Below are 19,063 nucleotides of genomic sequence, written 5' to 3' on the forward strand. Positions count from 1 at the left end.
GAGCAAAGTCCGGCAACCCAGCGCTGTGGCCTGCCAGTTAATAGCAGGTCCAACACAATACAGACTCAAATGTGCCCACACAGAAACTAAAAATCTATGCAAGCAATGGTGCCAGAAGGAAAAAGCAATATGGCAAGTCACACACTACATATGAAGTCAATTCACATATGTATTATATCGTATTTATACCATTTAGAGTACATTGGCCTTAATTTATAGCTGGGGATCACTGAGGCACAGAAATAAGTGACTCCCCAAAGTAGAGTCAATGGGCGGGTTCACACGATCACAGAGGGAAAATAAGACATACAAGTAGAGAGCCACCTAATTAGCATAATTGCCCTCACTGGGCGCATGTTGTCATGACAAAACCATCCTATTCACCCATTCTCATAGGATTCAGATACCATGACAACCCGGGGCCAGCAAGGGTAATTATGCTAATTAGGCGGCTCATGACCAGCACATGCAGGGAGGGAAAGTAAGCCACCATGGCCTATTTTCCCCTCCATGATCTCACAAACCCAGTCAGTGAATCTATAACAGAGAATTCTTAAGCAGAAATAACAGGTACGTAATGAAGAGTGCCTCTGAACATATCAGAGTGTAATACCGCAGCCACTGAGCAACTACAGCTTTCTCCCTCCCCACAGTTAGAATTAAGAAACCAAGTTTACAGAGTGATAGCAAAGCTCCTGCACAAGTTAAAGCCACAGCACTCTCCTTAGAAATTAAACACTGGCTCCACCTCTGCTGCCCACAAACTACAAGTAGAGAACATGTATGTTCCATTCCACTCCACATAAAAATCCACTCACTTTTTCCCTTCTCGCTTTCATTCTTTACAAAAAAATGTTTTCCCCCCTCACAACCTCACTTCCTACCTATAGGCAATAGCTCCTGTTCCCCTTCATTTCTGCCAGAATTCACTAGGCTTAGCCCATACCATAAGAACATAAGAAGAGCCATGCTGGATCAGACCAACAGTCCATCTAGTCCAGCATTCTGTTCACACAGTGGACAACCACCTGACAACCAGGAACCCACAAGCAGGGCACGAGCGCAACAGCACCCTCCCACCCATGTTCCCCAGCAACTGGTGTACATAGCCTCACTGTTTCTGATACTGGAGGTAGCACATAGCCATCACTACATCTTGTGGTAGAGAATTCCATAGTTTATGCACTGTGTGAAGTACTTCCTTTTATCTGTCCTGAATCTCCCACCAATCAGCTTCATAGGATGAGCCTGGGTTCTAGTATTTAGAGGGAGAAAGATGTCTCACTATCCATATTCTCCACACCATGCATAATTTTGTAGACCTATATCATGTCTCTCCTTACCCTCCTTTTTTCCAAGCTAAACAATCCCGACTGTTGTAACCTTCCCTCATAGGGGAGATACTCCAAGCCCATTGACCATTTTAGTTGCCTTTTTCTGCACTTTCCAACTCTACAATATCTTTTTTTAGGTGTGACCAGAACTGTAAACAGTATTCCAAGTGTGGTCACACCATAGATTTGTATAGGGGCAGTACAATATTGACAGTTTTATTCTCAATTCCTTTTCTAATTATGCCTAACATGGAGTTTGCCTTTTTTACAGCAGCCACACACTGGGTTGACATCTTCATTGAGCTGTCCACCAAAACCCTAAGATCTCTTTCCTGGTCAGTCAGATCCCATCAGGCAATACCTGAAGTTGGGATTTTTTGCCTCAAAGGGGAATCACTTTACACTTGCTGACACTGAACTGCATTTGCCATTTCGATGTACGTTCTCCCACTTTGGAGAGATCCTTTTGAAGCTCCTCACATTCCCTTTTTGTTTTAACCACCCTAAATAATTTGGTGCCATCCGCAAACTTGGCCAGTTCACTGCTCACTCCTAATTCCAGATCATTAATGAACAGGTTGGAAAGCATTGGTTCTCATACAGATCCTTGTGGGACCCCACTAGTTACTTCCCTCCATTGGGAAAATTTACCATTCATTACTACTCTCTGCTTTCTGTTTAACCAGTTACTGATCCATAAGAGGACCTCTCCTCTTATTCCATGACTGCTGAGTTTGCTCAGGAGTCTTTGGTGAGGGTCTTTGTCAAAAGCCTTTTGGAAGTCCAAGTAAACGGTGTCTACCAGATCACCCCATCTACATGTTTACTGACACTCTCGAAGAACTCTAAAAGGTTAGTGAGACAGGACTGACCCTTGCCGAAGCTGTGCTGATTCTTTTTTAGCAGGGCTTCATTTTATCTTTAATAATGCCTTCAACCAATTTACCCAAAACAGACGCTAAGTTAACTGGCCTGTCATTTCCCGGGTCCCCCAGATCCCTTTTTGAAAATTTGTTATATTGGCCATCTTTCAGTCCTCTGGCATAGATGCTGATTTTAGGGACATGTTGCATATTTTGGTTAGAAGATCTGCAATTTCATATTTGAGTTCTTTGAGAACTCTAGGATAGATACCATCCAGGCCCGGTGATTTATTTGCTTTCAATTTATCAATAAGGTTGAGAACTTCATCTTTTGCTACCACTATTTGCCTCAGTTCCTCAGACTCCCTTCCTGAAAACATCAGTTCAGGAACAGGTATCTGTCCTATATCTTCTGCAGTGAAGACGGATAAAAGAATTCATTCAGCTTCTCTGCAGTCTCCTTAATTCCATTGTCATCCAATGGTCCAACTGCCTCCCTAGCTGGTTTTTTGCTTCTGATATATTTAAATAATTCTTTATTGTTGACCTTGATGTTGGTAGCAATATGCTCTTCAAAATGCTTTTTTCATCTCTTATTGTCTGCTTGCATCACCTTCGTGAAAGCTTGTGCTGCCTTTTGTTTTCCTCACTTGGGCAAGACTTCCATTTTCTGAAAGAAGCTCTCTTTTCTCTAATAGCTCCCTTAACGCTGCTCGTTAACCATGCTGGCTACCTCCTGGACTTGGAGCTACTTTTCCTAACCTGTGGTATACATTTTAGCTCAGCTTCTATTATTGTGGGTTTGAATAATCTCCAAGCATTTTGAAGGGATTTAATCTTCTTGACTCCCCCTTTTAACGTCCTTTCCACCAGTTCCCTCATTTAGAGAAGTTTTCTCTTTTGAAGTCAAATGTGACTGTGTCGAACTCCCTGGGCAATTTTCCACTTAAATATATATTAAACCTCATAGCACTGTGTTCACTGTTTCCAATTGGTTCAACAACATTTACATCTCGTACTAGATCCTGGGCAACATGACTTGGGTTAAATCCAAGGTCGCCTCCCGCTGGTTGGTTCTATGACCAACTGTTCTAGGGCACAGTCATTTAGGGGATCGAGAAATTTAACCACTTTCTTTGATCCAATCAATGTGGGGGCAATTGAAGTCACCCATTACTATAACACTTCCTTGCTTGGAGGCCTCCTTGATTTCATTTTCCATCTCAAGGTCACTCTGAGCATTCTGGTCTGGGGGACGATAGTATGTTCCTAGCACTAAATTAGTTTTGGAGCCTAGTATCGTCATTCACAGAGCTTCTTTGGAAGAGCCTACCCCTTTGAGGTATTCTAGTCGGCTCGACACTATGCCCTTTTTGACATACAGGGCAACATCTCGAGTATGCCCTTCCCTGTCCTTCCTATAGAGTTTATATCCAGAGATAATCATATCCTACTGGTTCTCTCTGCTCTACCAGGCTTCTGTGATACCCACTATATCCAGGGTTTCCTTTAAAATCAAGCACTCCAACTCTCCCATTTTGGCTCAGAGGCTTCTAGTATTTGCATAAAACACGCAGTGTCCCCTTCCCAGATGTCTCTGGCATGTTCATCTTTTGCTATGGGACGTTGGCCCCTTTGAGTGGCTATTATGTTCTACCATGTACTCCTGGCCTATTTCCTCCCCTTCTACATTTGGGCAATCAAAAACATTTTCATCTTCATCCCTTTGGGATGATTTAACCCAAACTGGATGCTTCCCAGTTCTTGTTGGCTTTCCTCCAGGGTTTAGTTTAAAAGCTGCTCTGCCACCCTTTTTATGTTTAGCACCAGTGGTCTGGTTCCATTTTGGTTCAAGTGGAGCCCGTCCCTCTTGTACAGGCCCAGTTTGTCCCAAAACGTTCCCCAGTGCCTAACAAATCTGAACCCCTCCTCCCTGCACCACTGTCTCATCCACGGTCCTGTCCTGGAATATGAGAAGAAAAGCACAACTAGGAAAACCTAAATTGATGTAAACAAACAAAGTAGACCAATTTGCTTCATTTGTATAATTTACATAGGCCACAGAGCCTTTCTTGACACAGAACTTTACAGATTTATACCCACCCTTTAATAAAAATGGGGGGAAAGCAACAAAATCTTAGAAAATAACAAATATAAACATGATGATAGAACAGATATTTAAAGCATAAATCCAGTTCAGAGGTTAGAAGGTCTGGAGAAACAAAAAGTATTCACTTGGCACCAGAAAACTATAGGAGTTGGCATCAGGTGAGTCTTCCTGGAAAGAGCATTCCAAAGCATTCCAGTCATGAACCATCTACTTTCAGATTACAGTGGCACTTGAAGGATAGCCTCTGAAGATGTCCTTAATGTAGGGGCATGTTCATGTGGGAATAGGCAGTCCATAGGTTCCAAGCCATGTGCAGCTTTAAAACATAAGCACCATCATTTCAAATTGTGCTTGGCAACAGTCCAGTAAAGTTATTTAAGCACTGGCAAGGTATGTTCCGATCCACCAGTCCCAGTTAAAAGCCCCAACAAATTACAACAGTCTGAAGAGCCTGCGCATGGCCAGATGGAAGAGGGCTGCTTGGATAGGACATCTTTGCCCAGGTGGCTGCTCTCTGGACTCTCCCACATTGAGAACTCCAGCAACTGTCAGAGGCCCCAAGGGCCGTTGAACTCCTGATACTGCCCAAGATGCCTATTCAGACATGCTGGCACCCACCCATCCTCTCTCCTAAAATCTTTTCATTGTCTCCCCCTACTTCCTGCTTCCCTTCTCCTGTTCCCTCTGAAATCACTACTCCCTCATCCAGATACCTGGCACCGTCCATATTTTCCCTCCTTAGTCCTTCAAGCTACTTGCTGTCACTGAAAACTAATACGCATTACCCTATACTTTATTGTAGCTAAGCTAAAGTACATGTAATAATCATTCTTCCCCTGCCTGCTGATGCCCCTATTCCCCACTTCCCTGTTTACCTTTATCACAAGGGGCTTAAAATCTAAAATAGACAAAAGTATTATGTATACAGATACCATATTAATCATCGTCATATCTGGAGGTTACCAGACCATGGAAAACTAACTTTGGATCGCCTTGATACATGATTGTTAGTAGCCAACGCACACCCACACACTGTTTATATCTTACTTGTCCCACATTCGGAGCACTAGAGTTAGCCTATGTCTGGTGTTTGGTCATGAATGGTCTAATGTTATGCAGGTTACATAAAAGCACTTTTATCACCATTAATGCACAGACATCTTTCAACCTGTAGGTACCAGCTCACTACCATGACAAGTAGCCCCATAGAACTTGAACATATTTAATGAATTTCACATCATAAACACACACGTTACTTCAGTATTCGATCATTACTATAAAAGGTTCATCACATGATAACTCCAAATATTAGACACACTTGGAAATATGCTGACAGAGATAAAAAAATAAAGATTCTGCAATTGATTTTTGGTGTATTTACTATATTTATATCCTGTTTTTTCTCCACAGAGCTCAAGGCAGCATGCATAGGGTTCCCAAGCAGTCTTTCATCTAGACACAGACTATAGCAGACCTGCTTAGCTTCAGTAAGGTAGCTGTAGCATGTTGGACACACTGGCATTTCAATGATACCTTAGCATGAGTGATTAATTTAAGCCCAATTTTGTACATGCAATATGGTGTTCTTTCTGTTCTCCATAGCTACTAGGTTCGACTAAGCTCTGGAAAAGAGCTGTAAGACAGCCAAATGCAATATGCAAGACTTAGAATCTCCGCATACTCATACTTTGAAGTGTGCATTCTCATCAGATGATGAAAAGGAGCAATCCACTTACAACTCAGTCCTAGGCATATTTACTCAGAAGTAAACCCCAACCAATTCAATGCATTATGCTTACAGAACAAGTAGATGAGGACACTTGGCTGGCTCTAAGCCATGTTTTCATCATACATTTCCCCAGGGAGTCACAGGTTGGTGACAGCCATATATTCCCCATTTAGTTACAGATCTATTAGGACTAGAACATTATTGCAAGCTTTAAGATGTAATCTATTGCTCAATTTCAATGATCAGAAGCATTGGCATACTAATTCAGGAGTTACTTACCTGCAATTGCTTTAACAACTCCTTTGAACCCACAATTTTTTCCACAAACAGAAGCTTATTTCACAGATGCAAACTTTTTCTCTCTCCACTGCTCTGTCAGCTAATTCATTACCTGTATCTTTTTCTCTCCCACTCTGGATCACCCCCCATACACTCTCTCTCTCACTCTCACCACAGCTCAACATCTACAGAGGTGTGCTCTCACACACACCATGTATCCATCACACATATACATACACACATGTCCATGCCTTCTCCTCTCAGCAAGCATGTGAAAACGAATACTCGTTCAGACTCTCTCCAAAATTCCCTCACCAAAACCATTTCTCTCTCACCCACACACGCAGCCCCTATGCATTCAGATATACAAGTACCCAACACCCCCACCACACCACCCCCCCAACCAGATTGCTCCCAGCTGACTCCCCTAGTCCCTGCTGGCTTCCTGTTCTCCCCTGCACCAGCCTTCTGCTGGTTTCCCAGACCCAGTTGTAACACCCCACTGCTCTCTTTAGCCTCCCCACCCCCAGCTTACCAGACAGAATTCACAGGAGTCCCTTTTTCTCCCCCCCCCTTCTTGGTGGCTAGGCATGCTGCAGAGGAAAGCACTGACCTCCACCCCCCCCTGCCATCTTAATTTCCTAAAAAATGTCTGAGCCCTACATGTGGCCCAGAGGCATTCATGGGAAATGAAGATGGCAGCTGCTGGAGGCCCTAGCTTTGCTTTGAAGCAGTCTCAGCTGCCAGTAAGATTTTTTTTTTTTAGTGGGAGGGGTAGAACACTTTGTTGGGCTCTAAGGAAAGCATCTGGGGGATGCACTGGTGCCCTTGGGCACCACACTGCCTACCCCTGCCCTAATCTAATGACTGCATGACCCTACTGGTAACCATGCTTAAAAAAAAAAAAATGAAGACTCCTCATCAAGGCATTTAAGAAAACCACTCTAAAGAGAGAGAGACTGATCAAAGGGTACTTGGGATACCAACTCTTTTAATCAAAAATTCTGGTACCTGTGTGAGGTCTGAGACAGAGTGTTCTGGGTCATGGGAAAAGAGGAAACGCCAGTGCAAAAGCCATTTATTCAGCTATGGTTTACACCAAAAATGAAATGGCAGCCAAGGGAGTGTGTAGGAATCAGCCTTGCCCCTTGCTTTTTGTAAAATAATAGAAGACAAGACTAGCTACGTCTGGGGGGCTTTCTGATCAGCTGACTACTTAAAAGGAACCTACAACTAGCCCACTATTATGCATATTTACTCAAAGCAAATCCCACCAAATTAATTATCCCCAAGTGAGTGGGCATAGGATCATTTGGAGAAGCTGTTAAACAGGGCATAAGAGAAAGCCAGGGAATGTACAAAGAGCCAGTACAGCCAAAAAAATGCACCATACACAGCTACAATGGTTATTTTAAGCACCACTGATCATTTGTTGCACTGCCTGAAGTCAGAATGAGTTATCATCAGTCCCAATGAATACAGCAAGTACCACGCGAATAGCCTCCTGACTTCAAACTACTGCTGTGATCAAATCTCAATAAAATGATGACAAATTCTTCAGAAGTGCTAAGTAAAAACGAAGCCATAATTATATATTCACAACACAGCTTAATGCGGGAGCCCTAGCAACTAACAGAAAGTGTTATTTTGTAGCACACCTATAGATTGCTTATTCTAGATCGTTATCAAACAGAGTCATGCTTCATAGCTGTGTTAAGTGGGCATTTCCACTTAATTCGTTCAAGAGGTTATTCTGCTCTGATTAGATAGAAGGTATTGAGCTTTAAGAGGATTCCCATGAGAAAATAGGCAGTAATTTGTCGGTGTTAGCAGAATTGTTTGCAAGGTAAGATGTTATAATATAATGTAGACACGTAGGGACAGTACCAGAAAGGTGACACAAATACAGTAAAATCAGTAGATATTAGGAAAAAGTAATAGATTCTGAGCAAAATGAAGTAAGCAAACTACACTGACAGTGGCAGATCACAATGAAGGGATCAAATGTATAGGATTCAGATAACTGAATAGTTAAAGAACTGAGCAGGATAGATTTCCCCACCCCCAATATCCATACCAAAAGACAGAAAGATATGGGGTATTACTATTAAAGAATTTGAGATCGACTTAAAATTCTGGAGTAAGATTTATTTTGATCACTCTTCCTGGAGATTTTAAAGTGCTTGACTGAAATGAAATGTAGCATGTTACCATGAAAATTACTAGCAAAAAATAGCTGGCAGAGTTTGGATCTATATATTCACATGACTTATAGTTTGGTAGGTTTCAAGTTGCCTTCTTAGAATTATGGCCTTTGGGTACATTTTACACACACACACGCGCGCGCGCGCGCAGTATCACAGGCTAAAATGCAAAGAATGCCACCACAGTTCAAAGATAAATTCTGCAATGAACTTACAGTGGGAAAAGGATTTCAATTTAATACTTGCACTGTTTTAGGCCAGGGATCCACAACATAAGGCTCATCATTTGTATAGTCATTTCCTTGGTTGCTATTTGTGGTTGCATTTGCTTCACAGTGTGCAACTACTGAAGGAGAGCACTTTTATAACTCAACAGGGTGTAAACTAGGGGAAGACCATACTTTGCACTGCAAACTGCCAGATTAGCATAGGTACCGTGAATTCCCAAGCTAATTTTGTTTCAGCAGCACTGGGAATTCAACACCAGTTTTAAGTTATACACAGCCAGGTATAATCCATTGTTACATGCAGCTGTCCAAAATAAGAATTCATGATTGGTACTATTAACTGCTTGCCAGTCTAACAAGAGACTATTTCAGGAGGCTTGGAAACAAATGTCCCTTGCTTGATCTGCTAATTAGGCTGTTAGTTCACACACAAGAGGCTTTCTTCTATGCATTTTCTAACTACAGAAAACACTGCAATTGTGGCTAACGATTTAAAGTTTCAGCAGACTAAAACGAACCAAGATGTCTAAGAAAATATACATGCAGTCACCCAGCAGTTATTTCCATGGAGTGTAGAAGACTTGGTGCCACAGTCCTAAGCATTACTTTCTCCCTATAAAAAAAAAGATTTCAGCATAAACTAGGTCACAATAAAAGTCGCTAGGAGGTACAATACATACACCTGTCACCTGTGTACAGAAGTCAATTCCAAACCTTCACCTTTGAAGAACAAAGCCAGTATTTATCCAGAGAAGACAGGAAAGGGAGAAAGTACACCAGCATTACTCTTTCTTAGGAAGTTTTGGTGGTCAGGAAAATGTTTCAGGTGCCCTAATTCCTGTACAGATGTATTATTTCACAGCTAGAACTCTACCTGAGTCTCTGGCAGGATCTGCCAGGCTTTGACATATTTTACCTGTACAGTGCACTTACTACAGATTTGTTTATAACTAACCATATACAGCAAATCAGAATCATCCCTAGAACAGTTTTTTTTTATAAAATGGAAAATTACTTTTCTACTTTGACTGCTGATATACCACAAGTGATACCCTACAAGTGACTACCATTAGGTATATAAGAACTCATCAGCTTAACTCACTGTAAGCATCTTAATTTAAAGCAAGTCCATTTAAATCAACTGGACTACTTTCAGACAAATGTTTTGGACCAAGCTGCTAGTGTGCAATGATCTAATAACACTGCTTTAGAGAAAAACAGAATAACTTTGTGAAACATTGTTACGGCAAAGATCGCCACTCTTGTTTTCAAGACGTGTTGCTGCTCAACTGCTCCAATGCTAGTGCTGGAAAAAGGTATTCAATATTTCTAGGATCTAATATGTTTTAGGAACCGAGATTTAGGATCACTTCTGTAGATTGTACTGCCTATTCCATATTCTTCTTCGCCTTTTGAAATCTTCAGCGTTGTGCATTGATCAACAATGCCAGATACCTGCCATAAAGTTTGTAGATGAATCATTCAGGCAGACTCAAGTCCTGGAGCCATGTCTACAATATTTTGGCATGCTGCTTTCACTTATGGATATATTGTTATGCTCCGCATCGCAAAGAAAAGCCAAGAATCACAGTGCCTGGCTCATTACTGTTATACTTCCAGTAAGGGACAGCAAACAATTATAACTTTGGTATAGACCTCCATGGAAACAATTCCACATTACCAAATCTTTTTGAAATTCCAGTTCTAGGAAACTGTTTGAATTACTTTCACTAACACTGAACTAATTACTTTCCTAACCATGTGGGAAAGCATTACCACTTGGTAAAGACACCAACTTTTATAACACATAAAAACACATGGCAGAATATTTTATACCACTAAGCTACAATTAAAAGGTGTCCCCAACCAGTCGTGGCCGACTCTAGGGTACGGTGCTCATCCCCGTTTCTAAGCCTAAGAGCCAGCGCCGTCCGAAGACGCTTCCGTGGTCATGTGGCCGGCATGACTGAACACCGAGGTGCACGGAACGCTGTTGCCTTTCCCGCCAAAGTGGTACCTATTTATCTACTTGCAATTTCTTGCTTTCGAACTGCTAGGTTGGCAGAAGCTAGGACTGAAGACGGGAGCTCACTCTGTTACGCATCACTCAAGTCTCGAACTGCTGACCTGCCGACTTTCCAGTCTGTGGTTCAGCGTCTTAACCACTAAGCCACTGCAGCCCATTCAAGCTACAATTACACTTATACTAAGTTGTTAGCAATACCGAAAGCCAAGCAGCCATGCAGAAACCCCTGTTCAAATGGTAACCTGATCATCTATATTGGTACCTCATACTCTGTATAAAAATAACCTGTGACAAACATAAGAGGTAATAGTTGTTGAGGAAGCTCCGATGCAATCCCATTATTGGCTCGTTCTCCCTCCTGCTCTCAACAATGTGTACATCTTTAAGAGTCACTCCATCCTTTAAATGCCACTCCATCCTAAAATGCTACCTCTACACTCTTTGAACTTAATACTATCAGCCTGATTCTCCATTCTGAAACTGCTCTCAAAGTTCCCAGTTAGATTCTTTCCACAAGTCAGAGTGGATTAGGCCACTATTAGTTTTGATAATATCCTGCATCAAGAGATATTCTGGTCTTTGGGGACACAGAGAGCTGCAGTAGTGCAGCTGAGAGCACTTCTTCCAACACCCTTAAGTCTTCCATACCAGGATAGATCATATGTGCACCCAACTCCGTAACCTGCCACTCACCCAGAAACAATTGCTATTCATCCTTTCCATTTGAGTAGCTAATTGCACCTCTGGTATAATCCAATTCATATTCTTCTCACAATTAGCCATTTGTGAGTGGCTACACCTAAAAAAAGTAGTGTGTGAAGGAGGCAAACACTCAAAAATTAGTATCAGCTGCAGCTCCCTATTGAGTTTACACAGTGGCAAACTTGGATTTGCTCCCATTATAGAATGGTCCCTAACCATCACTAAATGCAGAACTAGAACATGTTAACCCTGCTACAGCTCAGTTATCTTTAAGTGGAAAGCAGAGCTTGTGCTTTTAAAAGTATAGAAGATAGACTGTGTATAGTGTTCAAAAGCAAGAAAAATTAAGTCTCATTATGCAATTCCAGATCAAGTAAGCAGCAACTTTATTATTCAACCCTAGATTTGAGAGAGAATACATACATGCACACCCCTCATTGAACTCAGGGCTCAAGTGTTCATTTAGTGATCTCCAATTCTTATATGCTTAAATAGGGAGTTGTTCTTGTTCTGTGTTAGTGGAATATTTACATATGTTTTTACTTCCACATCTACAACAACCCTCACACCATGGCTCAGTATCACCTAGTTTAAAAAAAAACACCACCACAATGTTACTAGAAGACTGCAGTATTGCAAAGATGCATCTTCGTCTTATTTATTGAGATGATATTTGGGTCAGTGGTGGTGTTCCAAGGATCACACATTAGATCATTCATGGAGAGCCAGCAAACACTGTTAATAGCTACCACATTGGGTTTCAAGCTAGACATCCACAGTTTGGATTGGATCCTTAGGCTGCAATCCTATGCACACTTGCCAGAAGTAAGGCCCACTGAATGCAGTGCAGCATGCTTCTACATAAACATACATTGGATTTTAGTGTTAAACAATGTTTTTTTCCCTGAAATGACATTGCTCCCTTGCTATATTTAGTCATTATAAGTGGACTATTGGCATTTGGCCCTACTACCCTATTAGAGGCTACATAAGGATTTTTGAGATACACTTCCAGTAATGACATGTCACAACTCGGTAAAATGTTTTGGAAACATAAGAAGCTTGTACTAAGTAATTCCAAAACTAGATGCACAACTTTTAATACCATTGACTCACTTAGCTAACTGTCATGTTTCTCGATGGCCTTCTTCAAGCCAGTCTCAAAACCCACTTCTCTTCTCCTCTTTAAAAAAAATAAATAACTTGTTTTAAGAGGTAGAGGCATTACATATTTACTTTAAGCACTTAAAAGACTCTGGATTGCCTTAAGTAAAAGATCTAGGAGTCTGTACAGTGTACAGGAACACTTGATATTTATAGTTCCAAAATGTTTCTAAAACTCCTACATATCAAGTAATCATTTAAAGTCACATCAGTAGCCAAGTTATTTAAGAGTAGTTACAAAACCAGAGAAATTGTTTAGCCATTCAAAAAGTTAACTTCAGATCATGATTTTTAGGAAGTTTAAAAAACAAGTGTTGCTAGATTATTCATGTTCAGGAAATCTATCATACATTAACACTACCCCTCAAAAGACTGGCATTTTGAGTATTTTCTCACTTTTGTACTAGCATACGTACTCAGTGTATATGTTGACAAGTTCAGTCCCCCTAAGAACTGCAGTAAGCAGAGACAGGGGTATCTCTTCTTTCCACAAAACTGAGCTTTCAAGAAGCTGACTGCCTGGATAGAGTAGCCCCACTACTATTAGTTGAAATCAAGATCAAGAAGCAGATTAGTCTTAATCAGAGACAGTTACGATGCTACCAAAGTGAGCTTTAGTTCACCCTTTCTCCTTTGACAAGCGGGGGTGGGAGGGGTGAAGAGAGAGCAATTAAACATGTTCTTTCCTAGATGTGCAAAATCACAAGAGCTTAAATACATGGTAAGGAAATGCAGCTAAGAAAGTAACGACAGATACACGCATAAGAGGGCCTTGCATTGGTCAACAAGTTTCACAAGCCCGTTATCTTGGAAAGTGGCAAATGAAAGCGAAGCCCTCCAACAGGTGCAACGCACCCCACCCCATCACCTGGCAACGCGAACTTGCACAGGAAAGCTCCGCCTCTGTGCCCCATCGCCAGCAAAGGCAACTAACATGGTCTTCCCCTGGGCCCACCATCCCGCCGCGCATTCGTTAACGCCAAGCCACGTACAGGAGGCCTCCCCTTGGCCTTTTCCAACGCAGGTTGGCAGAGATGGTGCCGGAGGCAGGCGGATGTCATTCGCCGACATGGGGTCGCGGCAGGCTGCTGGGCGTGGAGCGCGGCTAAGTCCTCGCTAACGCCGAAAAGCCTCCCCACCCCCGCCGAGGCCGCCCAGCGCGCCGAGCCACAACGGTCCCCGTCACCCCCCGGTTCCACTCACCTCGCTTGCTGGGCAGCCCGACAGCCCCGTCGCCAGAGCTTCCCCGCCTCCCCTTGTGCGGTTTCTCCCCAGAAGAGCGCCCGGGCTCGGAGTCGCCACTGTCCGGGCGGTGCCGGTGCCGGTGGTGATGCCGCCGCTCGCAGCGTGGGGCCTGCGCGGGAAGGCTGAGGGAGGAGAAAGTGAAGAGCCCAGCTGTGGCGGAAGGGACGGCGGGAGCCGCTGAGAGGCCAGGGACGGCGGCCGGCGGCAGCGGCTCCGCCTGAGCGGGCCCTACCACAAGCGGTGGCTGGCTTAACTTAGCCCTCTTGCACCCTCCGACCTCCCCAGCCGGACCCTTCCGCTTCCTCCCCCCTCCCCTCGGTCGGCCAGGCCGGTCACCGAGTGGAAGCGAAGGCGTCTCTTCCGCGCCCCGGGACACGGCGCGCACTGCAGCGACCTGCGCAGCCATTTCGCCGTCTCCCTCACACACATTTAAATGGCCCGAGCGCCAGCAACCACCGCGCAGGCGCCGCCTGATACCTCCTGGGAACTGTGGTCCAAGCCGGCAAGCCGGGAGCTGTAGTTTTCGGCAACGAAGCGCATGCTCAGTTTCGCATAGCTTGCTGGGAAAAGAAGTTTTCGTTTCGGGCCTGAGTAGTTCTCGAGGGAGAGGAGCGTGCAGAGAGTCACGCAGCACGGCCTGATCACGTGGACCGCTCGCTCGCTTGTGAGAGAGGCGCCGGCGTATGGCCATACGTTGGTGGGCGGAGGATAGGGGCTGTTTACCCCTTAAGTGGAGCGAAGGGCTCCTTAAGGCTCAGCCTAGAACCTATTTTCAATGCTAAGGTTAAATCCTAAAAAATATAAAAGACTATGAGGGAAAAAGGGATCTCTGAACACATGCAGAGTGCATTTCATCACCGTTAAGTAAACAGTCTGTCCCCACCCCTCTGGGCTTCTATTTCAGTGCTTTCTATTAGCAGTCGTGCCTAGAGCATGGAAACTCACATCGAACACGTCAATTTTTACAATTTTCAGAACGACATAATGCTTGAAAACAACTGAGTTGTTGCGAATGGGGGAAAAAATGGTACATTCAACCATTTTAATGTTTGGATCTTAAAGCCATTTTCTGCGGTGGTGGAAAGATGACACATAAAACTCAGGCTCCAGTCCTATGCCTACCTAGGAGTAAGCCCCACTGAATTCAGTGAGATTTGCATCTGGGTAAACACAACAACATAAGAGCCAAGGTAGATCAGTCCAAAGGCCTCTCTTGTGTAGCATTCTGTTCTCACAGTGGCTAACCAGGGGGACAATGACTGTTCCCGTCCGTGACGTTCCTTAAGTCACACGTGTCTCCTGGGTGGCGCTAAAGAACAGTCACTTCGAAGCAAACATCTGAAGCTTCGAAGTTATGGCAGCCAGTCAATCCTAGTGATCTGGCTATATTACATCGCATCAAATTATGCCTCAAGGCATGAACATGAGGACCAAATCAGACAGAGAGGCAGGATCCCTGGCTATGACTTGCTGGGAACAACATGCCACCATGCTTATGGAGTGGCAACATATGTGAGGTCATCAACTGAAAATGCCCAGCTGTGCTCAGCCTCTAATCTCAACAATATACATGAGGTAACTGTAAGAATAAGGGAATTAACAATAACTAACATATGTAAACCCCCCTACAATTGGCCCCTACAAGTTATACCTCTGTCCCCACATCCAGCTATTTACCTTGGAGATTTTAATAGTCATCATACTCAGTGGAAGTACAGTGAAACTGACGAAAATGGTGAGGCACTTGTAAACTGGGCAGAAGATAACAGCTTGTATTTGATATTCGATGCAAAGGACAGAGGAACATATAAGTCAGCAGCTTGGAGAAAGGAATACAACCTGATTTGTGTTTTGTGACCACCACCGAGGAAAAACTGCCAGTGAAAACCTCTCGACTGATACTAGCAGACTTCCCCCATAGCCAGCACTGCCCAATTCTGATTGAAATTGGCACAAGTATACCTCTGATGTCATCCTTTCCCCGCCCAAGGTGGAATTTCAAGAAGGCGAAATGGGATGTCTTTACTGAAAATCTAGACAAATGGATCTCCCCTAAATCCAACAATTATGAGAGACTTACAGGCGCATTTATATGTGCAGCAAGAAAGGCTATTCCTAGAATAGCAAGCAATATATTCCAAGGTGGAATGATACCTGTGAGAACCTGTATCGAGAATTTTTTAAAAATGGAGACCATGATATCGCAGATGACTTGTTACATAGCCTCGATATAGCACGGCGAGAGAAATGGATGGAGACCGTAGAATTGCTCAATTTTAAAATGTCTAGTAGAGAAGCATGGTCTTTGCTACTGAAATTAGAGGGAAGTAAGAAGAAAAGAAATGATAAGACACACATTTCAGCAAATGAGATCGCGGCACACATATTGTCTACATCTAGAGCTACAAGGGACAAAGTCCATGCAAGACAAATTAGACAAAAACTTAGTGCTCTTAAAACTACTTGTCCTGAACAATCTGAATATTCACGCCCTTTTTCCCCCTTTGAAATTACAAACACACTCAAGGATATAAAAGTTGGCAAGACACCTGGACATGATGGTATACATCCTGAATTCCTACTGCATTGTGGAAAATATGCAAAAAGATGGTTGGCAGAATTCTTTTCGGATATTATGGAAACAGGTATAATACCACACAAGATGAAGCAAGCAAAAGTCATCGCAATACTCAAACCGGGAAAAACAAATGACCAACCAAAGAACTATCGACCAATCGCACTGCTAAGCACTATCTATAAGCTTCTCGAAAGGCTTCTGCATAATAGAATCAGCCAGAAGATAATTCCAGTGGAACAAGCTGGATTTCACCCTGCACGAAACTGCGCTGACCAAGTGCTTTCACTAACAACCTATATAGAAGCAGGATATCAGGCGAAGCAAAAAACATCAGTTGCTTTTATAGATTTAAGTGCAGCATATGATACAGTGTGGAGACATGGACTACTTTATAAATTAATACAAGTAACCTTGTGCCGAAAAACTACCCAACTTATTGATAATATGCTTGCTGGAAGAACTTTCTCTGTGACTATAGGAGAGGATACTAGCGTCCCTAAAATTTTAAACAACAGACTACCACAAGGCTCAGTTCTTGCACCTCTCCTTTTCAATCTATACATAGCTGACATACCACACACAAAGTCTAGGAAGTTTGAATACGCGGATGATTGGGCTATAGCCACACAACATAAATCCTTTGAGACAACTGAAGATGTCCTCACTTCCGATCTAGACACACTGGATAAATATTTCTGTAAGGGGAGGTTACAGCCCAATCCAACAAAGATGGAAGTAACATGCTTCCACCTTTGTAATAGATCAGCAGGCAGAGAGCTCAACGTTCAATTTCAGGGAAACCGGCTCAATCACAACATGCATCCCAAATATCTTGGGGTCACACTGGATAGGACACTTTCCTATAAAGAACACTTGATGAAGACTGCTGCGAAACTGAGAAGTAGAAATAACATTCTACATAAACTATGTGGCACTAGCTGGGGCTCGACAGCGGATACGCTAAGAACGACCGCACTCAGTCTGGTTTACTCAGCAGCAGAGTACTGTGCCCCAGTGTGGCTTAATAGTCCACACACGAGAAAGATCGATACACAACTGCATGAGTCAATGCATATTGTTAGTGGGGCGATACGATCTACTCTCACATACTGGGTGCCTGTTTTGAGCCATATACCACCTCCGGATGCAAGACGAAAGAGCGCCCTTCTTCAAGAATACTGGAAGATTATTGACAATCTCCAGCTACCGATATTAAATGACGTAACCTACTTGGAGTGAAATAGGTTAAGATCGAGACATCCAGCCATTTCTACTGCTAAAGCTCTTCTAGAAGATGATTTCAATATCCACAACACATGGAAACAACATTGGCTAGGAAATTGCCCTCCACAATGCCGAAGCTTGCCCTGCATCTTGGAAAAACCACCTGGATTTGACCAGCCCCGTGCGATATGGACAACCTTGAATCGAATTTGCACAGGTCATGGTAGATGTGCAGATGCCCTTTATAAATGGGGAAAAACAACATCACCAAATTGTGATTGTGTAGCTGAAAAACAAACTATCCAGCATATAGTGACAGAGTGTCAAAACCGAGCCTACAATGGAGACTTTGCTGATTTCCTGGCTGTGACAACAGAAGTAAAAAAACTGTATCTGTAACCTAGACATACGTTTGTAATATTCCTGTCTATATTTTATATTTTACATTTCATATTTATTATGCTCTATGTTTTTATTGTAATGCAATGTAAATGTGCCATACGATAAAGAAATGGTGGCTATCCAGCCACTGTGGGAAGTCTGTAAGTAGGGCATGAGCACAGCAGCACTTTCCCATGGGTGCTCCCCAGCAATCTGTACTCAGAGGTATACTGCCTCAGACACTGATGGTAACACATTTATTTATTATCTGTTTATACCACCCAATAACTATTGTTATCTTCCATGAATTTGTCTAAGTCCCTTTTAAAGTCATCCAAGTTGGTGGCCATTATTACATCTTGTGGTAGCTAATTCCATTCTTTACGTGCTATGGAAAGAAGTACTTTTATCTGTCCTGAATCTCCCACTATTCAGCCACAAGGGATGACTCCAGATTCTAGTATTGAGAGAGGGAGCCAGGGCTGCATTGCTTGTGTTGTCTGTTATTATTGACAGGCTTCCTGGTCATGTAGAATATAAACGAGTCCAGTGGGTTTCAAAAGTTATCTTTGCTGCAAGTATAAATGTTTTTTCCTCCAATTACTACTGTATACAGATGTCTGGTAACAGATGTTTTGGAGGCTGTATTTCATCCAGTAGTGCATTTGGTGCATATTTTATGTTCTGGCCTAGATACAAATGCTGCAGTTTACTCCCTTCTTCCTAAAGCTACCAGTACAGTATTCAACGCAGGTCTACTACTTTCCTTAAGCAGCAGTCCCTTCTTTTCATGGTAGATACTTGCTTCATCACCTTAAAGCATTGGAAAACTGCTGTTTCTCAGCTGGATCCAGAAAGCCTTTGAACTTGAACAGATTGCACTTATTTAATTAAGATACAACAGCAGCATTCAGGGTGATAAACTAGGTCATTCAAATATTTCTACTAATCACTGGTAGAGGGAGCTCTGTAGTTTTGCATTTTACAGGAGAGTGAA

General features: G+C 42.9%; 1 protein-coding gene across 1 annotated transcript in view; it reads right to left on the bottom strand.

Annotated features, from left to right (window-relative positions):
• RSBN1 (round spermatid basic protein 1) overlaps positions 1 to 14,330 on the bottom strand; it is a 40,067-nt gene extending 25,737 nt beyond the window's left edge. Inside the window, exon 1 of the mRNA XM_084853502.1 lies at positions 13,842 to 14,330. Within this exon, the coding sequence (XP_084709628.1) occupies positions 13,842 to 14,289 (448 nt within the window). The 5' untranslated portion in view covers positions 14,290 to 14,330. The remainder of the gene's footprint in view (positions 1 to 13,841) is intronic.
• Positions 14,331 to 19,063: the final 4,733 nt, after the last annotated feature.

The sequence above is a fragment of the Heloderma suspectum genome, chromosome 4, assembly GCF_057233095.1.
Source record: "Heloderma suspectum isolate Gila_16-S chromosome 4, 16-S_ref, whole genome shotgun sequence".
Classification (NCBI taxonomy): domain Eukaryota; kingdom Metazoa; phylum Chordata; class Lepidosauria; order Squamata; family Helodermatidae; genus Heloderma; species Heloderma suspectum.